Here is an 18,997-nt window from a genome sequence, read left to right on the forward strand (position 1 = left end):
AACATTAAAACCAAGGATTCATTTTAAAATCACCAATGACACGACCCTCCCCAGAAGTAAAGGTACTTCATTAAAATTACATTCTGTGCATCTTTCTGAATTTGGCTGTTTAAAACAAAATGTTCCTTTTAGCAATTTCTTTTGTGTTTTATTCTGACCTTTTGATAGAGTCACTTTCAACATTTGACTGACTGAAGCATTAAGTTAAAAATCACACAACACCAGGTTATGGTCCAACTTGTTGTGTGATTTTTAATTTTGTACACCACAGTCCAACACCGGCATCTCCAAATCATGAAGCATTAAGGAGACGCTAGAAACATTGAAGCCAAAAAGCATCGGGGCAATCTTTCTACTGGTTGATGTTATGCCAAACACAAAGGAAGATTGCTGAGGTAGTTGTACAGGAATTATCTAAACATTGCTGCAGCTGCTTCTCAAGGTAGGGAACACCACCACAGCACCATAAGAACCTGATCCTCAGGCCAGTATCCCAGGCACAGCTATTTTCAGTTGCTTCATCCTTCTATCTATAAAAGTCAGAAGTGTGAATACTCACTGATGTTTGCACAGTGTTCAGTGACATTCACAACTCCTCAGATAAGGAAACAAACACTGCTGGTCTGCAGCAACATTCCAATTCCATTCAGCTGATAAGTCACAAATAACATTCATTCTACAAGGTGCTATCAATGACCAACACCAACAAACAAAGTCTAACCACCTTTCCATTGTACTAGCTGGTTGAATTAACCATCAGCATCTTGGTCATCACCACTGACCAGAAAAACAACTGAACCAGGATATAAATGTGACTACAAGAGCCAAGTCAGAGGTTAGATATTTTCCAAAGCCATTCCACCATCTACAATGCAGAAGTGGTACAGAATAATCTTCAATTGTCTGTACAAGTTTAATCCCATCATAAGGAGCTCAACAGTATCTAGGACAAAGCAACTTGCTTGATTGCCACCTTAAGCATCAGTTCATTCCAACATTCACTCATCCCACCATGAGCTCAGAGTCTTCAGTGTACATCATCTACAAGTTGCTCTGCAGCAAGTCACCAACATCTCCAGACTCACAACCTGTATTATCAAGAAAGATCAAGGGCAGCAGGCACATGGGGAAACTATTACCCCAAAGTCACACACCATCCTGATTTGGAAACATACCATCATTCTTTCATTATCAGTGGTCAAAATCCTGTAAGGCCCTCCCTGTCTTATTGCTCAGACAGCATTAGCTCAAGTCAGCAGCTCACCAGCACCTTCAGAGGCAGTTAGGAATTGGCAATAAATGCTGATCATGCAAGTGACACTTTGAATGAATGAAAATAAAGCATCACTATAATTGAATATAATTATAGGGAAATTGGGTTTTGCTTAAATGGCTAAAGAACAAGTCAAACCATCCATCTGTTATATAATGAAAAGACAACAATGTGGATATACTAGATGCTGAAAGCAATCAATTTCAGAATCATTAACACAGTCTATACGGAAAGAAGCACCAAGGAAGCATTCATAACAGAAACAGAGAAAGCATTTATGGCATAAATCTGATGCAACCAAAATATTACATATATACAAGATTAATTTAAACAGAAATTTAATTTTTTGCTTCAAGTGCCTTGTTATTTAACTGTGTTTTTTAAAGTACCAGCTTTCCTCTCACTTTAGAATGGTAGGAGTAACATTGAAATAGAAACTGTACTGGGTAGCTCCTGAAAAATGGAAAACTATTTCAGGTTGCACAATCATGTACAAAAACAGAAGTTCCTGAAAAGCTCAGCAAACCAGGCAGCACCTGTGAAGAGAAATCAGAGTTAATGTTTCATGTCTGGTGACCCTTCCTCCAAAACGTGTACCTGACTTCTGCTGGTGTTATGGAAACCACCAAGATAAAATCTGCATTAAAAGCCTCTTGGCCTATTGTCAATGTGTTACACAAGTATTCCAACAATATGCAAACATGAGTCTTAATTCCTGATGTGCACTTCCTTGCGAAAACTGGTCTTGGTTGAGAAGGGTAGATGCTCCTCTACATTATCCTTAGCTGTTCCAACATCTCAAATAGCAGCTGCCACCAGTGTTTAATTGCCAAAAATAAAATGAAGGATAAGTAGTTCTTTTGGAGCCATAAGGTATGGCTTTTCTCTACTGCTTACTACATTATCCATGTGCAATATCTTCCACCTGTGACATGTGATTTTCACCTTTAGAGGAGGAACCAGTTGTCAGTGAAAGCAAGACAGGCTTTGGCAGGTCATGCATTAAATGTTATTGAAACCAGAAGACCATTTTGGTCTATGTAATATAGGCTTGCATGTAATTTAAGCAATATCTGGTAGGAAAATTTGCAAACAATATCTCCATTGAAAATAGACCTTCAAGTCAAATATCAATGCTTAAATGTATCCATAGCAACCATCTCAACCTTGAGTTTCCAATTTGAAATAAGGAATGTGAACACACAAGCAACAAATTTACATAATAAAAGTGCCTTTGGCAAATTGTTCACATAACATTTCAACCAGGTGACAATACTATTCCTTCAGAACAACAAAATGTCATGCATTCTTAGTTACATCAAAATATATTCTCACCTGAAGATCGCTTACTAGCTCATCCAGGTACCGTGTGCTAGCTTCCTTGGAAGATACAGGCACAATTGGTTCTTTTTTGCTATTAACTTTTAGTTCCTGGAGCTCCCCATTCTCCTGTTGAATGAGAAAAATTCAATTATGATTAATGTATATGTCAAATAATTTATAGCTCCACCATGTTTTTGCCTACTCTATATATATAGTGATCAAGTTATGAGAGTTGAACCAATTTATGTCCTCGTCACACTGCTTAATTGGTCTGTACAAGAGTTTGTATTAAAGAGAGAGGATATTGCAAATTTCTTTATACAGATTGTACCCGCCCTATCCACCGAGCAGGGTCAGCATGGGAGTTTTTTTACAATTCCTTTCTCTAACATGCCCCTTCTTCTTTTACCCCTCACAGACTTGCACAAAAGTATTTCCCTTGTTGCGATTTTTGATGATAATCCTTGATGAGCTATTCCACCATGGGGGTTACTGCACATGTACACATAATTGCAGAGTGCTGGTGACCACTCTCATTGTCTATCATCTTGAAACAATCTTGCAGCTTGGTTGGTCCAACGCATCTTTGCCTTTCTTTGATGGATTTCTCTTGTATCATGTACACAGACATGGCCACTTTCCCAGGATACAAATGCCACAGGAAGGATAGAAAGGGAGGCAAGAGAGGAGGGGGATTGGCATTTTTGATAAGGGATAGCATTATAGCTGTGCTGAGGGAGGATATTCCCGGAAATACATCCAGGGAAGTTATTTGGGTGGAACTGAGAAATAAGAAAGGGATGATCACCTTATTGGGATTGTATTATAAACCCCCTAATAGTCAGAGGGAAATTGAGAAACAAACTTGTAAGGAGATCTCAGCTATCTGTAAGAATAATAGGGTGGTTATGGTAGGGGATTTTAACTTTCCAAACATAGGCTAGGACTGCCATAGTGTTAAAGGTTTAGATGGAGAGGAATTTGTTAAATGCGTACAAGACAATTTTCTGATTCAGTATGTGGATGTACCTACTAGAGAAGGTGCAAAACTTGACCTACTCTTGGGAAATAAGGCAGGGCAGGTGACTGAGGTGTCAGTGGGGGAGCACTTTGGGGCCAGTGACCATAATTCTATTTGTTTTAAAATAGTGATGGAAAAGGATAGACCAGATCTAAAAGTTGAAGTTCTAAATTGGAGAAAGGCCAATTTTTGACGGTATTAGGCAAGAACTGTCGAAAGCTGATTGGAGGCAGATGTTCGCAAGTAAAGGGACAGCTGGAAAATGGGAAGCCTTCAGAAATGAGATAACGCAATATCCCAACAGCGGCCTAACCAATGTCCTGTACAGCTGCAACATGACCTTCCAACTCCTGTACTCAATACTACAATTATAACAACCAAGAACAATCTGAAATAAGAGTAGACAGTGCTGGAGAAACTCAGTAGATCTGGCATCTGTAGTGAGAGAAACCGAGTTAACATTCTGAACCAACCTGACTCTTCTTCAGAACGGAAAGGAGTGGAAAATAATGGTGTTTATGTTAGTGTCAAATGGGGTGGAGGAACAATTGGAACAGCTGGTGAGGGTGCTCAGAGCGAAAAAGAAACAAAAGGCAGCGATAATGGTGGTAAAGGAGAGATATGTAAAATAGGTGTAAATGGATACGTTTAAGCATTGATATTTGACTTGAAGGTCTATTTTCAATGGAGATATTGTTTGCAAATTTTCCTACCAGATATTGCTTAAATTACATTCAAGCCTATAGTGAAGAAGGCGTTTGGTATGCTTTCCTTTATTGGTCAGGGTATTGAGTACAGGAGTTGGGAGGTCATGTTGCGGCTGTCCAGGACATTGGTTAGGCCACTGTTGGAATATTGCGTGCAATTCTGGTCTCCTTCCTATTGGAAAGACGTTGTGAAATTTGAAAGGGTTCAGAAAAGATTTACAAGGATGTTGCCAGGGTTGGAGGATTTGAGGTACAGGGAGAGGCTGAACAGGCTTGGGGTGTTTTCCCTGGAGTGTCGGAGGCTGAAAGGTGACCTTATAGAGGTTTACAAAGTTATGAGGGGCATGGATAGGATAAATAGGCAAAGTCTTTTCCCTGAGGTCGGGGAGTCCAGAACTAGACGGCATATGTTTAGGGTGAGAGGGGAAAGATATAAAAGAGACCTAAGGGGCAACTTTTTCACTCAGAGGGTGGTACATGTATTGATTGAGCTGCCAGAGGATGTGGTGGAGGCTGGTACAATTGCAACATTTAAGAGGCATTTGGATGGGTATATGAATAGGAAGGGTTTGGAGGGATATGGACCGGGTGCTGGCAGGTGGGACTAGATTGGGTTGGGATATCTGGTTGGCATGGACGGGTTGGACCGAGGGTCAGTTTCCATGCTGTACATCTCTATGACTCTATGACTCTATGACCTGCTACGGCAAAGTTGGCAAGGCACACAGGGCGCTCCTGGGGGGAAGATGCAAGCAAAATGGAGTGCAGAGGAGTTGTGGAACTCAATATTGAATCCCAGAAGGCATAAAGTACCTAAGCAGAGAGTGAGATATTTTTCTTCTGCCTTGTGCTGAGCTTCATTGGAACAGCGAGGAGGTTAATTAAAATGGTAAGCAACTGGAAGGTTGGGGTTTTTCCTTCAGACAGAGTGAAGGTGTTGCACAAAGGGGTCACCCAGTCTGCCTTTGGTCTTGCCAATGTGAAGGAGACCACATTGTGAGCAGCAAATGTGGAACACAACATAAAAAGTAGGAACAGGAGGAGGCAGTTCCGACCCTCGAGTCTGCTCCAACAACTGATCATGACTGATCTCATTACAGCCTCAACTCCACTTTCCTATCACTTTTCATAATCCCTTCAGCCATTGCTAATTCAAAATCTGTATATCTCCTTAAATTTATTCCATGTTCTAGCACCTACTGCACTCTGGGGTAGCGAATCCATAGCTTCACGATCCTTTGAGAGAAAGTCAGAAGTCACATGACACCAGGCATAGTCCAACAGGTTTATTTGAGATCACAAGCTTTCGAAGCACTGCCCCTTCATCAGGTGAAGTAATTAATTATTCTTAATTATCTAGAACTATCTTGCCATTATCTCTCTGCCTATATATTCTGTGCCTATGCGCCTCTCTCCACTTTGCCAGATGAAGAATCCTCTGAAAGCCTGCGATTTCAAATAAACCTGTTGGAGTATAACCTCATGATGCGTGACTTCTGACTCTGTCCACCCCAGTCCAACATCGTTACCTCCATATCATGGCTGCCTTTGACAAAAGTAATTTCTCTTCAACTCTTGTTTTCAAGCTGCTACCTCTTATCCCAAAACTAGAAGACTAGGTTGAAAGTTGTATGCATAAAATTCTGCTTCACCTGGAAGGTGTGTTTGGGGCCTTAGACATTAAAGAGGGAGGAGGTGAATGGACTACAGATATGCCTTTTGGGATTGCATGGAAAGTTACCATGGGGGCATGAGGAAATATTCAAAGTACTGGAGAAGTGGGCCAGAAGGTGGTCCCTGCGGAATGCTGACAGTGGAGAAGTGGGAAAGATGTGATTAGTTGTGGCATCCTGCTCGAGGCAATGGGAATGATGGAGGATGAGCCTTTGAAATGTGGAGACTAGTGATGGAAAGTTAGGACAAGGGGCGCACTATCGGTGTTCTTGGAGGGAGGAGATAAGATGATGGCAGAAGTGCAGGAAATGAGTTAGACACAGTTTAGAATCCTGTCAACCATTGTGGAGGAGAATTCTTGGTTGAGGAAAAAGGGAGGTTTTCTATGAACTAAAAACAATAACTCTGTCTTTGGCTCTTCCACAACATTTGGCACCTCCTTAGCTCTGTTGCTAAGGATTTGCAAACCATCCATTTCCACTACATAGCAGTTTATTGGCATTGTTTACCAGCTCTGAGGATAACTTAGTGCCAACTAACTACACAATTTCTTGGACATGGTTGGCAACTGTTTCAGCACTGGTCTTCTTTTCCCACCACACAGTGTAATCTAATGCCAAGTCTGTTCTTAACCTTCTTCAGCCATCCTTACGATCATTCACACTCATGCTGCCAGTCAAGGTCTTTGTGTAATAATTATATTTGGGCAATTAACATCTCACCAGAAATAATCATTCCTGCATTGTGACAAAGCCTAAACCAATGCAGGAGTGTGCTATGTAAGTTACTGCTCTTTTGTTCCCTTACTGTTTTACAGACAGTCATAATGTTCTCCCTTTCACTGCCAGATAAAAACTTAAAACAGCAATAGGATCAGATCTTTCAGTCATATGACCCAATATTAAAGACTCACACGGCACCTGTAATGATGGATGCATACTTATTCTTTTTTCAATAATTCAATAGTTGGCTGCATTGATAATGACACATGTTTACACTTTGCTGGTCTCTTTGATGACACTTCAAACAGTTACTCTATTTTAAATGCTGGGAAATCTCATTTCCTGCTTGTTTAAATTCCTCCTTGGCTCTTCAATGCTGGGAAAAGTGTTTTCAGGTGACCAATGATGAGAAGACTGTTTGATTCATGTCAAATTGCTTAACTGACAAGATGTCTTCCTTCCTGCACTATAAAGTGCGTGATCTTCGAAAAACAGGAGTAGTATGGCTGCCAGACCACACAGTGCTGGATTAGGCAGGTACAACTCACATATATATTAATTAGACTGAGTATGCTGGATCAGTCGTAGCAGGCTGATTCACTTTTCTGGTGATAGTGGTGTAGGTTTCAAGTTCTCCTCTAGGCACCCTCAACTTACAGTGATGACGCTTTCTGGTGGATTTTTAACTGACATCTGTAACCATAAAGTGTGATGGATAAAGAGTGACAGAGGGAGAGAGTGACAGAAAGAGACAGACAGAGAGTGAGATATGGTGACAGCAACAGAGAAAGAGATGACCTCTCTGAAAGTATTGTAGATTCAATCAGTCGAGTAATACAGGCCTCACTGGGCTCACATTTTCAGCAGGGGTAGCACATAAAATAAAATGGGTGCTCAGCCCACCACCATAACACCTACCCATAACTGGTAGCAGGGTAGCAGATGCTGAAATCAATAGCATGACTACAACATGTCACTACATAATTAAATGTTAATTTTGAGTTTGGTTTAACCCACTATGGATCTCTGGTGATGCTATAAGTGACAGCCAATCAGAATAACCAATATCTTCAGAGAATGGGACATTCCCTCTGTTCACTAAGTTACCCCGTCTGCGACAAGTCATGGCTCAGGGCAGGCTTGTTCTGAGTTGCCGATTGGTCACAAATTCTCTTTCCAGGATTGGGGGTAAATGGATAAGAAGAGCTGTCCATGCCCCTCCCCCCACCAAAAAAAGTGTCTTTGTCCATCAACTCCATTCAAGCAGCTTGAATTTCTTTCAAATTGTTAATGCACTCCCCGTACTCCATATTCTTGGAAGCAGTCTCTGAATTTACAAGGAATAGGCTATGGAATGCATTCCCAATGACATTACTGTCCATACAGTAATCAGTTTACAATTGGTCTCAGCTTCCAATGTGCTCCAGTCTCACCATTCTGCTGAATAGTACCTTTGAGTGTTTTCCTGCTTTTCACAGTTCTGGAGAGTTTCTTGAATCCACTATCGTGATAAAGTCTATTCTCATGATGATCTCCCAAAAACCAGCAAAGGCTGCACCATGTGTCTCTTCAACTAGAGGCCTCTTCAACCAAAGCTAAGCAGCCTTTTTAATCTGTTTATTATCACATAGAACTATTGTCTGTCTGAGAAAGTCATTGATTTGTAGGGAGATTTGTAATCTGATCTCAAAATGATCTCCTTTGGGAATACCATCTGGGACAAATATAACAGGGGAATATTCCTCTCTTTAATTTCCAGTACAAAATGGCCCACAGAAAGAAAATAGTGTTTAGTCAATAGTTCTTTTGATTGTTTGTCAAGTCAAAAAAGTTTTAAAAATTTAAATTATGATGTGTCGTTCTTTCAGCTATTAACTCTGATGTCCAATCATAGTTTTAAACAGTTATCAGTCTTAATGGCGATCGCAACTAGATCTTTTGCACAGGAACGTAAAACTCCATTAACTTTGCATTCAAGTAGGAATGCTAATTAGCTATCTGGGGTCCCAAACCTTGGAAGTGAGTGGACAGCTTATTGCACAACCGCTCACAAACTGATATCTACAACAGCTTGCTGGGATTTTAGGAGATTCCACAGCCTATTAATTGTAAACTCAAAGACTGCTTCCAAGAATATGGAGTCATAAAAGGAGAAAAATTGCAGAAATCTGCAAGACAAAGGGACTTGGGAGCACTTGCGCTTGAAACACAGAAAGCTAGCACACAGGTAATCAGGAAAGCTAATGGAATGTCAGCCCTTATTTCAAAGGGCTTGGAGTATAAGAGCTGGTAAGTCTTACTACAAACTTTACAAGGTGAGACTACATCTAGAATACGGTGAGCAATTTTGATCTCTTTGTTGAAGGAAAGATATCATTTCATTGGCAGCAGTTCAGAGAAGGTTCACCAGGATGATTCCCCAGTATGGAAGGACTGTCCTATGAACAAAGGCTAAACAGTTTGGGAACTCTACTCAGTAGAGTTTAGAAGGAAAGGTGATTTCATTAAAACATCTAGGATTCTTCAGGGACTTGACAGAGTAAATGCTGTGAGGATGCTTCCCTCATGGGACCAGAGGGCATAGTCTCTGAATAAAGGGGTGCCAACGTAAGACTGAGATGAGGAAGAATGTCTTCTCTTAGAGAGTTGAGAGGCTTTGGAACTCCTTGCCACAGAGAGCTGTGGGGGCAGAGTCCTTGTGTATATTTAAGGCTGAAATAGATAGGATTCTTGATTCTGGATTTGAAAAATGCCGCATCAGCCATGATCCTATTGAATGGTAGTACAGACTTGATGGGCCAAACCGCCTACACCTGTTCCTATTTCTTATGGTCTTATAATCTAAAAACTACCCTGAACCTTCTTCTTAGCACATCAACATAAACCTTCCTTTGATCTCTACCAATCAAATGACCAAAATTTATTTTCAGGCAGATTGAAAAACAGGTCACAGGATCCTTTTCATTTACAGCAAATTTAATCTACAGTTACAAATTACAATGCTCTTCTAAACTTTACCACTATAATTGTCTTATTTAATTCTGGGCCCTATGCTTCCCTGAATGCTAAGCTTACTTTAAGCATGTATTGCAGCATTTTAAGGGTTTGTATCACATTCCCCTCTCGCTCCTTGACAAACTTATATGTGCAGAAGTTTCTCTTCATACCTTAAGTCCTGAATTTCTCTTCCTTGGGATCGCAAAAAGTTTTTCAAAACCTTGAAATGTCTTCCCTGCCCTCAGCACGTAAATAAATAAATTTCTTCCCCTCATTGATCACAGTTACAAAATTAATTGCTGTTCAAAGTTTGTGAGAAGATTTGTAGCTCGGGTGCTCGTTGCTGTGGTTCTGTTCGCCGAGCTGGAAGTTTTTGTTGCAAACATTGATGTCGCCTAGCCAGGGGACGAAACGTTTGCAACAAAAACTTCCAGCTCGGCGAACAGAACCACAGCATTAATTGCTGTAATATCAACGGTTACAATTATGTTCAAGAAAAGTGAAAAAATATTCTTTTATTCATTGGATGTGAGTCACGCAGTGCCATTAAGGAGTTACAGAATTTTGACCAAGCAACAGCAAGTGAACTCTGATATTGTTCCAAGTTAGGAAAGTGTGTGTGACTTGGAGAGAAAATGGCAGGTTGGTGTTCTCAGTCATTGCCATCTCTGTTCTCTGAGGTGTAGAGGTCACAGTTTTGGAAAGTGCTGTCAAAGACGTCATGGCAATGTGCTGTGTACCTTCTAAGGCAGTCCCTCAGGATAGAGGATGGTTTGTTTCCACTTGGTTTTAATAGATTCCGAGAAGGCTGCTAAGTCGAAAAATGTGGAGCTGGAAAAGCACAGCAGGTCAGGCAGCATCCGAGGAATTCCTTTTCAAGTGCCACACTTTTCGACTCTAACTCTCCAGCATCTGCAGTCCTCACTTTCACCCAGAAGGCTGCGAGGTCCATGTGCCATCTACAGAATCTGCCACGTGTGAGGTAAATGGTGCTTGGAGACTTGTGTACGTGAGGTGCTACTGGGAGGTTTAAATGATCTCTCCAAAGCCTCAAAAGCACTTCTGCACAAACTGGTGCAGGTGCTTGACTACTTCAAGGATGACATACCAAAAGCATACCATCTGTCCTCCTGGCATCTTCCACTGTGACTAAGCAGTTTCTTTGGGACTCTGTTGTCTGGCAGAGCTTGTTTTGAATGAATTTGAATGATCCATGACTTGATGGTGGATTTGTTGGCTTTTAAAAGAATGCTACTGTTGGATTCCATTCCTTGCCACTGGATTTAGACAGTTTTATGAAGGCACCACTGCAGGTACCTATCCAGTGCTTTGAGATGCCTATAATAGGTTTTAAAGTCTCTAAAGCATTTTGACTGCTGCCTAGCAAGCCAATATCTTAGTGTTAGCTTTGAGATCCTGCCCCTCAAACAGATACTCTTTTCCTTTCTCGGCTGAAGGCAGAGTTGGAGGCAGTGATGAAATTTGTTGTCTATACCTGCCTGAGGGTGCAAAATATTCCTCCTGGGGGAGGAATTGCTCTTTTGAGATTTCTTTCAAAGGTTACTTCATTTTATCTCATTTATTAGGCAGTGTAAATACATAGTAACGATGTCTTGCATAGGGAATATTTGGACTCATCGAAGCAAATGTATTCACCAGTATCGTAATTAATTAGCAGCCTTTCATTAAAGTAAAGGCACAACACAAGGAAAATATAAACTTCAAGGACAATACAGCATTTAAACCAAACATCATGCACAAGTTAATAAAGTTTATTTTCAAAAACTTGATACACACTCCTACATAAAAAAAGCCGTCATCCTTGGCCAATAGCTACCCCTCAAGCAAAATAACATGATCATTATCATATTGCTGACTTTGCAAGCTTGTTACATGCAAGCCACATTTTCTGCAATACAACAGGACTACACACCATATATTTGTTTAATGGGCTGTAAAAGTGGTTTCGGGGTTACATTTAATATACTAATAAGACAGAAAGTGACACAATGTCACACAACCTTACTCTGATTTGCAGCCATGTGGCGAGATCTAAACAAATAATTATATTTCCTCAGTAAAGGCAGTGTTTTCCTTACCTCAACAGCAGCATCTCCCTACTGATACAGAGCTAGCATTGCTGATTACTTCCATAAAAATCCCTCACCCCTCTTGTTAAAGGTAAAAATGGCAATTGACCCTATGTGAAACAAGGATTCATTTTACCTTTGACAGAACTAATAAGCTGGTCCTCAGATATGGAACCAGCACCAAAGCCCAACAGATCTGTAAGAATCTACAAAGCAGTTGAACATTAAGTAGACCGTCTGCTCTCTGTGGATGACAGCATAGAAGAATTGGGAAAAAGTTCAATCTTCAAGTTGCTGGCAACACTTTTTTTGAATTCACTCATGGAATGTGGGTGTCACTGGCTGGCCAACATTTATTGCTCGTCTCTAGTTGCCCTTGAAAAGATAGTGGTGAGCTCCCTCCTTGAACAGCTGCAATCCATATGCTGAAGGTTGACCATCGATGGAGGGAATTCCAGGATTCTGACATAGCCACAGTGAAGGAATGGTGATATATTTCCAAGACAGGGTTATGAGTATCTTGGAGGGGAACTTGTAGGTGGTGGTGTTTCCAGATAACTGTTGTCCTTGTCCTTTTAGATGGAAGTGGTTGTGCATTTGGAAGGTGCTGTCTAAGGATCTTTGATGAATTTCTGCAGTGTATCTTGTAGATAGTATACACTAATGCTATGGAGTGTCGGTGGTGGAGGGAGTGGATGCGTGTACATTCGATGCCAATTAAGCAGGCTGCTTTGTCCTGGATGGTGTCAATCTACTTGAGTGTTGTGGGGCTGCACTCATCACGGCAACTGGGGAATATTCCATTATATGCCATGCTTGTACCTTGTAAATAATGGACAGGCTTTGGGGAGTTGGAAGGTGAGTTACTATTCCTAGCCTCTGACCTGATTATGTGGCGAGTCCAGTTGAGCTTCTGGTCAATGGTAACCCCAAAGATATTGATAGCGTGGGTTTCAGTGATAGTAACATTAGAGAATGTCAAGGGGTAGTGGTTAGATTGTCTCTTGGATTGGAGATGATCATTGTCTGACATTTATGTGGCGCAAACATGACTTTCCACATGGCCACCCAAGCCTGGATATTGTTCAGATCTCGTTGCAACTACCCATTGTTGAAGAGACTAAATTGTTCATTACACTGATGGTAAGGTTTTATTTTCAGCGTAATCTTCAGCGTCACATCAGTACCAGATTACTTTGAGAGGACAAAGGCAAGTACCTTGAAGGATGGAGTTAGATGTCACATAGGTGATGTCCTGATCCATGGATACACACATACAGAATATGACACTTCAGTGTGAGATATGCAAACGCTAATAGGACTTATACTCAACTATAAATCTGAATTCTCAGAGCAGACTATCACAATCAATGAGTATATTGTGGACATTTCACATATCAGAGTTGGTCCACAGAAGATATGATCCACTAAGGAGTTTCCAACTCCTCAGAATATGACGGAGCTCCAAATATACAGAGGTATTGCAAACAACGTTGGAAAGCTTCTTCCCAACTTCCTGTTGTCAATAAGCCACTTTGTTGGCTGTTACAATTAAGACAATGCATGGTGACAGGAAGAACAACACAAGTCCTTTAAGAGCATCAAATAAATGTTGCTATCACCTGCTATTTCAGCTCACTATAACCCAGAGCAATCCACTGTCATTGCTACAAATGAATCTTCTATTTGACTAGAAGCTTTGAGGCTTCAGACATGAACAGATAGAAAGTGTAGATCTAGTGTCCTACACATTACATTCACTAAACTGGACTGACTATGGGTAGGCATTGACAAAGAAAGAAATGGATCTTGATCAGATGGGCCAAATGGGCTCAGAAGGGGCAGATGGAGTTTAATTCAGATAAATGCAAGGTGCTGCATTTTGGGAAAGCAAATCTTAGCAGGACTTATACACTTAATGGTAAGGTCCTAGGGAGGGTTGTTGAACAAAGAGACCTTGGAGTGCAGGTTCATAGCTCCTTGAAAGTGGAGTCGCAGGTAGATAGGATAGTGAAGAAGGTGTTTGGTATGCCTTCCTTTATTGGTCAGAGTATTGAGTACAGGAGTTGGGATGTCATGTTGCGGCTATACAGGACATTGGTTAGGCCACTGTTGGAATATTGCATGCAATTCTGGTCTCCTTCCTATCGGAAAGATGTTGTGAAACTTGAAAGGGTTCAGAAAAGATTTACAAGGATGTTGCCAAGGTTGGAGGATCTGAGCTATAGGGAGAGGCTGAACAGGCTGGGACTGTTTTCCCTAGAGTGTTGGAGGCCGAGGGGTGACCTTTTGGAGGTAAACAAAATTATGAGGGGCATGGATAGGGTAAATAGGCAAAGTCTTTTGCCTGTGGTGGGGGAGTCCAGAACTGGAGGGCATAGATTTTGGAGGGGATGGGGGGAAAGAGATATAAAAGAGACCTAAGGGGCAACATTTTCACGCAGAGGGTGGTACGTGTACGGAATGAGCTGCCAGAGGAAGTGGTGGAGGCTGGTACAATTGCAACATTTAAGAGGCATTTGGATGGGTATATGAATAGGAGGGGTTTGGAGGGATATGGGCCAGGTACTGGTTGGTGGGACTAGATTGGGTTGGGATATCTGATTGGCATGGACAGGTTGGACCAAAGGATCTGTTTCCGTGCTGTACATCTCTGTGACTCTATGACTCTGTGACTTGGGCTTGTGAAAAAGCGGTAAATGTTATTCTTAATTTTCACTTTAAAATAGGTGCAGACCACCTTGGTGGCATCTTTGTGACACTCTTAAATTCTAAACATGTAGTAAAAGAACCTTCGCAAGTACAATAATCAGACCAAAGATGATGCTAATATCTGCCAAGAAATCAGCAGACTCCAGCTGAAGCTTGTCTCATATCCCTGTAGCAAGGATTGAACATGAAGATGTTGTTTTCATTGAAGAGGTGGAAATCTTTACATTGAAAGCAACACCATCTGCGACTCTGCGATTGAAGGAAAGCAGACCAAGAATGCACATAGGTTGGCCAATACTGTGTCAAAAGATGGTCGGCATACGTGTGACATAACCCTATTCTCTGACACTGTAATCAGAGGTGACACCCTAACGTAGTGGATGATTTACTCATTTATAATGAGAGATTAGTCTTTCTGAGAGTCTAGAGATTTAATATACCTCAACTATTGCACCAAGGACATCTGAGAATGACAAAATGTTGAACCAAGTTGAAATATTCTGTTTGGTGGCTAGCTATCTCAAAATCATAGAAGGAGATGACATCAAGCTGTCTTACATGTGCAATTCACTGTCCAGAGTCAAGTGAACCAATAATTTCATCTTCTTTTATATTGGGGCCATAGAAGCGTCTTGTGGTGAACCTCTTTGAATAGAGGTAAGATAGGGTAGACCACTTCTCCAGATGCAGAGGCAAACGTCTGAAATAATGATTACACTGCTGCAGATGTTTGAAACACATGGAAAGTCAAACCATGCAACTTAGTTTACCAATGGGCTCATCAAGATACCCTCAAGACAATGGGTAGCTGGAGAAGGATGACATTTAACTTGCACTTCTGAGTAATCATTCAGCTTCATTCCAAAATAGTGTAGCTCCGTGTGAACTCCGCATGGGAAGAAGCATGAGCTCAAGTTCCTTTACTCCCACATACCCTCACACTGTGTGTCTAAGATGATATCTTTAAATAAAGTATAGGAGTAAGATACTATACAAAAGAAAAATAAAGACCTGCAGATACTGGAAATCAGAAACAAAACAGAACTTGCTGGAAAAAAAACACAGCAGGTCTGGCAACATCTGTGGAGGGAAAGCAGTGTTAACATTTCAGCTCCAGTGACCCTTCAGTAACGAGGGTCAGTCTGGGCTTGAGATCAACCCCACTGTGGAAAATGTGGTGCAGCAGTCACCACATTCACAGTTCTTCCTCAATCAAACTGAAAATGGTATGATGCAACTGAAGAGACATGCACCAGTGTCTATACAGAAGCAATCTTCTACACAGTTAAACAGACCAGTTACTCTGCATTCGTCAAGAGATGCAAATGACAACCTGATAGCTGCCCAGCAGAGTCAAAGGGTTCACATAGAGGCCTTGAATTCTCAGACTCCTTCAAAGGAGCAAAGAACAATTCTTATAGATGAGGAATCCACCACAGTATTTGAGCCTGTAAAATAATAAGGTGAAATTAGAGACTTTGCAGGATAGGGAGATGTAGTGTCAGGGGTTAAATTTGACTGTGATATATATATTATATATATCACAGGGCATCATGCAATGTCACATTATCTTGCTCTCTCTCCTAGCTTTGTGGCAACATAAAGATACATTATGATAATTCTTAAAGTTAAATTTTTTATTACCTCAGCAGACTCTAAATATTCTTTAGCAGAGCAATGAGAGCGAAGATATCAAGTAAAATTATTGTGATATCCTCTGATTATGAAAGACTTTATGTAATTGCATTTTTAAAAAATGGATTACTTCATTAGAAGTGAATTAAAGGATTACAGAAAGAAATGCATTTCAATATAATAATTTTCTAAATGGAGATCACATTATGTTATCACCTTTCATAACTCCTTTTGCTACTGTTCAACGCTGTGCATAAATTTAACTATGTTTCCTGGAAGAATATAATTTAGCAATTGATGAAGTGGGTGTACATTAATAAAGTAGTTACTTATTTAAAGAGCATGCATACTACTGCATTGTCAAATTTCCATAATTGCTACACATCAAGCTTCACTCTTCAGCCACTTGTTCAAATAGTTCTAATGTGACACAGGGTCCTCAGAGGTAGCTACATCACTCGGGTGCCTTATGTAATTCTGACAGCCAGTTAATGTCAGTACAGGGATTTATAAAAGAAGAGTCACTGAAAAATTATTAAATAAAGGAAAAAAATGGCAAGTGGTTTCTCCAGCTTGGTCTCACCCAATGAACAATGAGTTATGGAGTAGAGGAAATTGTTGTAAGTGGCAAGAACTGCATTTAAATTTATTTCTTGGAAAGGGAGGCACAATTGAAATTGATTTAAATTTGCAAACCCAATTTCATGCAAATGAGTCTTAAATCTCTGATTCCTGTCTGAGATCATTGGTTCATTGTTACTGGCCTGCTTTCTTTCCTCATGCAGTTTTGTTAACATCTTTGAGAGATATAATTAATTGTAAAATCAAAGTTTTGCATTTAAATGTTTTTCTTGTACTAATTCAACCTAAAAAAAAAGGCAAAGAGACACGTAAACAGACTGACAGACCAGATGCTTCTACTTGCTTGTCACGCTGTAGGAATCACTGAGGACATATTGACTGGTGAAACTTAATGCAGGGAGATAACAGAGAGTATGGGAAATTTACCATATATATAAGCATTTAAATGTGAGTGAGAAATTGAGTTTTCTATTATTATACGCATTGTACTGATTAAACCATTTTGTTTGTTTTATTTTTGCCTCTTAGTGATTACTACTCATCAGTTCTCAGGTTGACCTATCGACAAGCTGATAATTTTGGGATGTTACAACTGGGCATAAGCATTAGAAGAAAATAAATGCCAGATAAACTCCTGTATAACTCTGATATGGTGTGCCAATACCTGAGCATAAAGAGTACAGCTTTACCTGTAGTAGCTGACTGATTTGATTTGAACATTAAGTAGAAAAAGAGACCATATCATATCAGTAATATTTTAAATGTTAGAAAGCTTCAGAGGCACCTACATTATTACTTTAAACTTGAATCTTCATAAAGCTGGAAGCTGTTTGAAACTCCTTTGGTCACTGTACGTTACAGATAGACCAAAGGGCAAACCTTTCATTGCCCAAAAATAAAAACAAAATATGTCCATTTGGCTCAATAATTATTTCAACCATACTGTAGATCCAGCTAAAATGCTATGTATATGTATTGGAGCAGGGATTCCAGTATAAAGGTCTAACAACTAGATAAGCATTTGGTGCTAGTTATTGTGAAAGTTACAAAGCAATAAATTAGCCATGTTAAAGTGGTTTAGAAACACATAGGTTCATTGAGAATAATAAAGAAACACAGTACTGTATACTTTTGAGACAACAGGAAAGGCTTGAGATCAGCAACTTTTGAACTAACTTTCAACAGATCTTTTTTCAATACTTCGGTTGGATTAGCTAAAACAAAAGCGCAGGTCATGAGCTGGAAAAGCAGCTGCCAATTTTTTGTCTCTCTCGCAAAGGATACAGAGAACTCCATTCGGCCCGTTCTGCCTATGCTGGCTCGTTGAAAGAACGAACAACTGGGCTCCCTATCCTCGCTCACGTCCCAACCCAGCAAGTTCTTTTTAAAAAGTCTCCCATTTAAATAAGCAACTACGAGTATTGAGAAAATGCAGTGCTGTAACATTTGATGAATTATGCAGCACTAGCAATGCAAAACAAAAACCAACTAGTCTGTTTAAAGATATTGACTTGGTAAAGGCAGATTGGCGACAATGTAGCTTTGTTTTCTGAAATGGCTGGGAGATCAGTGGCCCGATGCATACCCAGGTCTGACACTGGGAGTAAGGGTAAAGCATCCCACAATAAGCACTCACCTTGCCGTGCAAGTCACTGTCCTGCAGCAGTTGGTATTTTCTCCTGGAGAAGGCGATGGAAAGTTTCTGGAACAATTTGGGAAATCGCGATTGTTTCATGCTTTCACCCCGCGCTGCCCTCCTCAGAGACACATATAAAACAGGTACTTGTTTCGAGAGTGGCGGTGGCTGTCGTCAGTGAGCTGTCTGACAGCACTACAGCGAACGAAGCGGAGAGTCGAGTTAAACATTAAAAAAAGAGTTGCTGTTAAATGCTTTCTCCTCCTCCCTCCTACAGGCAGGTAACTAACACGCCTGTCCCAGCACCCAAACCCAGCTCCTGCAAGCGACAAGGTGATAATTCTGCTTTAGGCTTATTGCCACGTATCTGTCATTATATTGAGCAACAGGCCGCACCTTTTTTTTCGCTTCGATTTTTTAAAAGAAGACATTGAGTCGTTAAAGGTGTTGCTGGTGCCCCAGGGTCACTGACAGGTAATACAACTCTACAAGTCCGAACTGGCACCACCAATCACCTTCTTCCCTCATTCCCTTCCTCACTGACCTACACTGGCCCTTATCAGTGAATAATTTGCTTTGCAAATTCCCACCCTTGTCCTCAGGCCCCTCTATGAGATTGTCGCTC

General features: G+C 40.6%; 1 protein-coding gene across 2 annotated transcripts in view; it reads right to left on the bottom strand.

Moving 5' to 3' along the window:
* LOC122558260 (calcium-transporting ATPase type 2C member 2-like) overlaps positions 1–18,679 on the bottom strand; it is an 82,441-nt gene extending 63,762 nt beyond the window's left edge. Inside the window, exons 1-2 of one of the 2 annotated variants that reach the window (XM_087995745.1) lie at positions 18,373–18,679; positions 2,609–2,722 (exon numbers count right to left, since the gene is read on the bottom strand). In XM_087995745.1, the coding sequence (XP_087851871.1) occupies positions 2,609–2,722; positions 18,373–18,471 (213 nt within the window). In that variant the 5' untranslated portion in view covers positions 18,472–18,679. The remainder of the gene's footprint in view (positions 1–2,608; positions 2,723–18,372) is intronic. The other variant, XM_087995744.1, reaches the window with a different exon arrangement.
* Positions 18,680–18,997: the final 318 nt, after the last annotated feature.

Source organism: Chiloscyllium plagiosum, unplaced genomic scaffold (genome assembly GCF_037043375.1).
Source record: "Chiloscyllium plagiosum isolate Xiang-an unplaced genomic scaffold, Cpla_swu_hap1 HiC_scaffold_17, whole genome shotgun sequence".
NCBI classification, from domain to species: Eukaryota; Metazoa; Chordata; class Chondrichthyes; order Orectolobiformes; family Hemiscylliidae; genus Chiloscyllium; species Chiloscyllium plagiosum.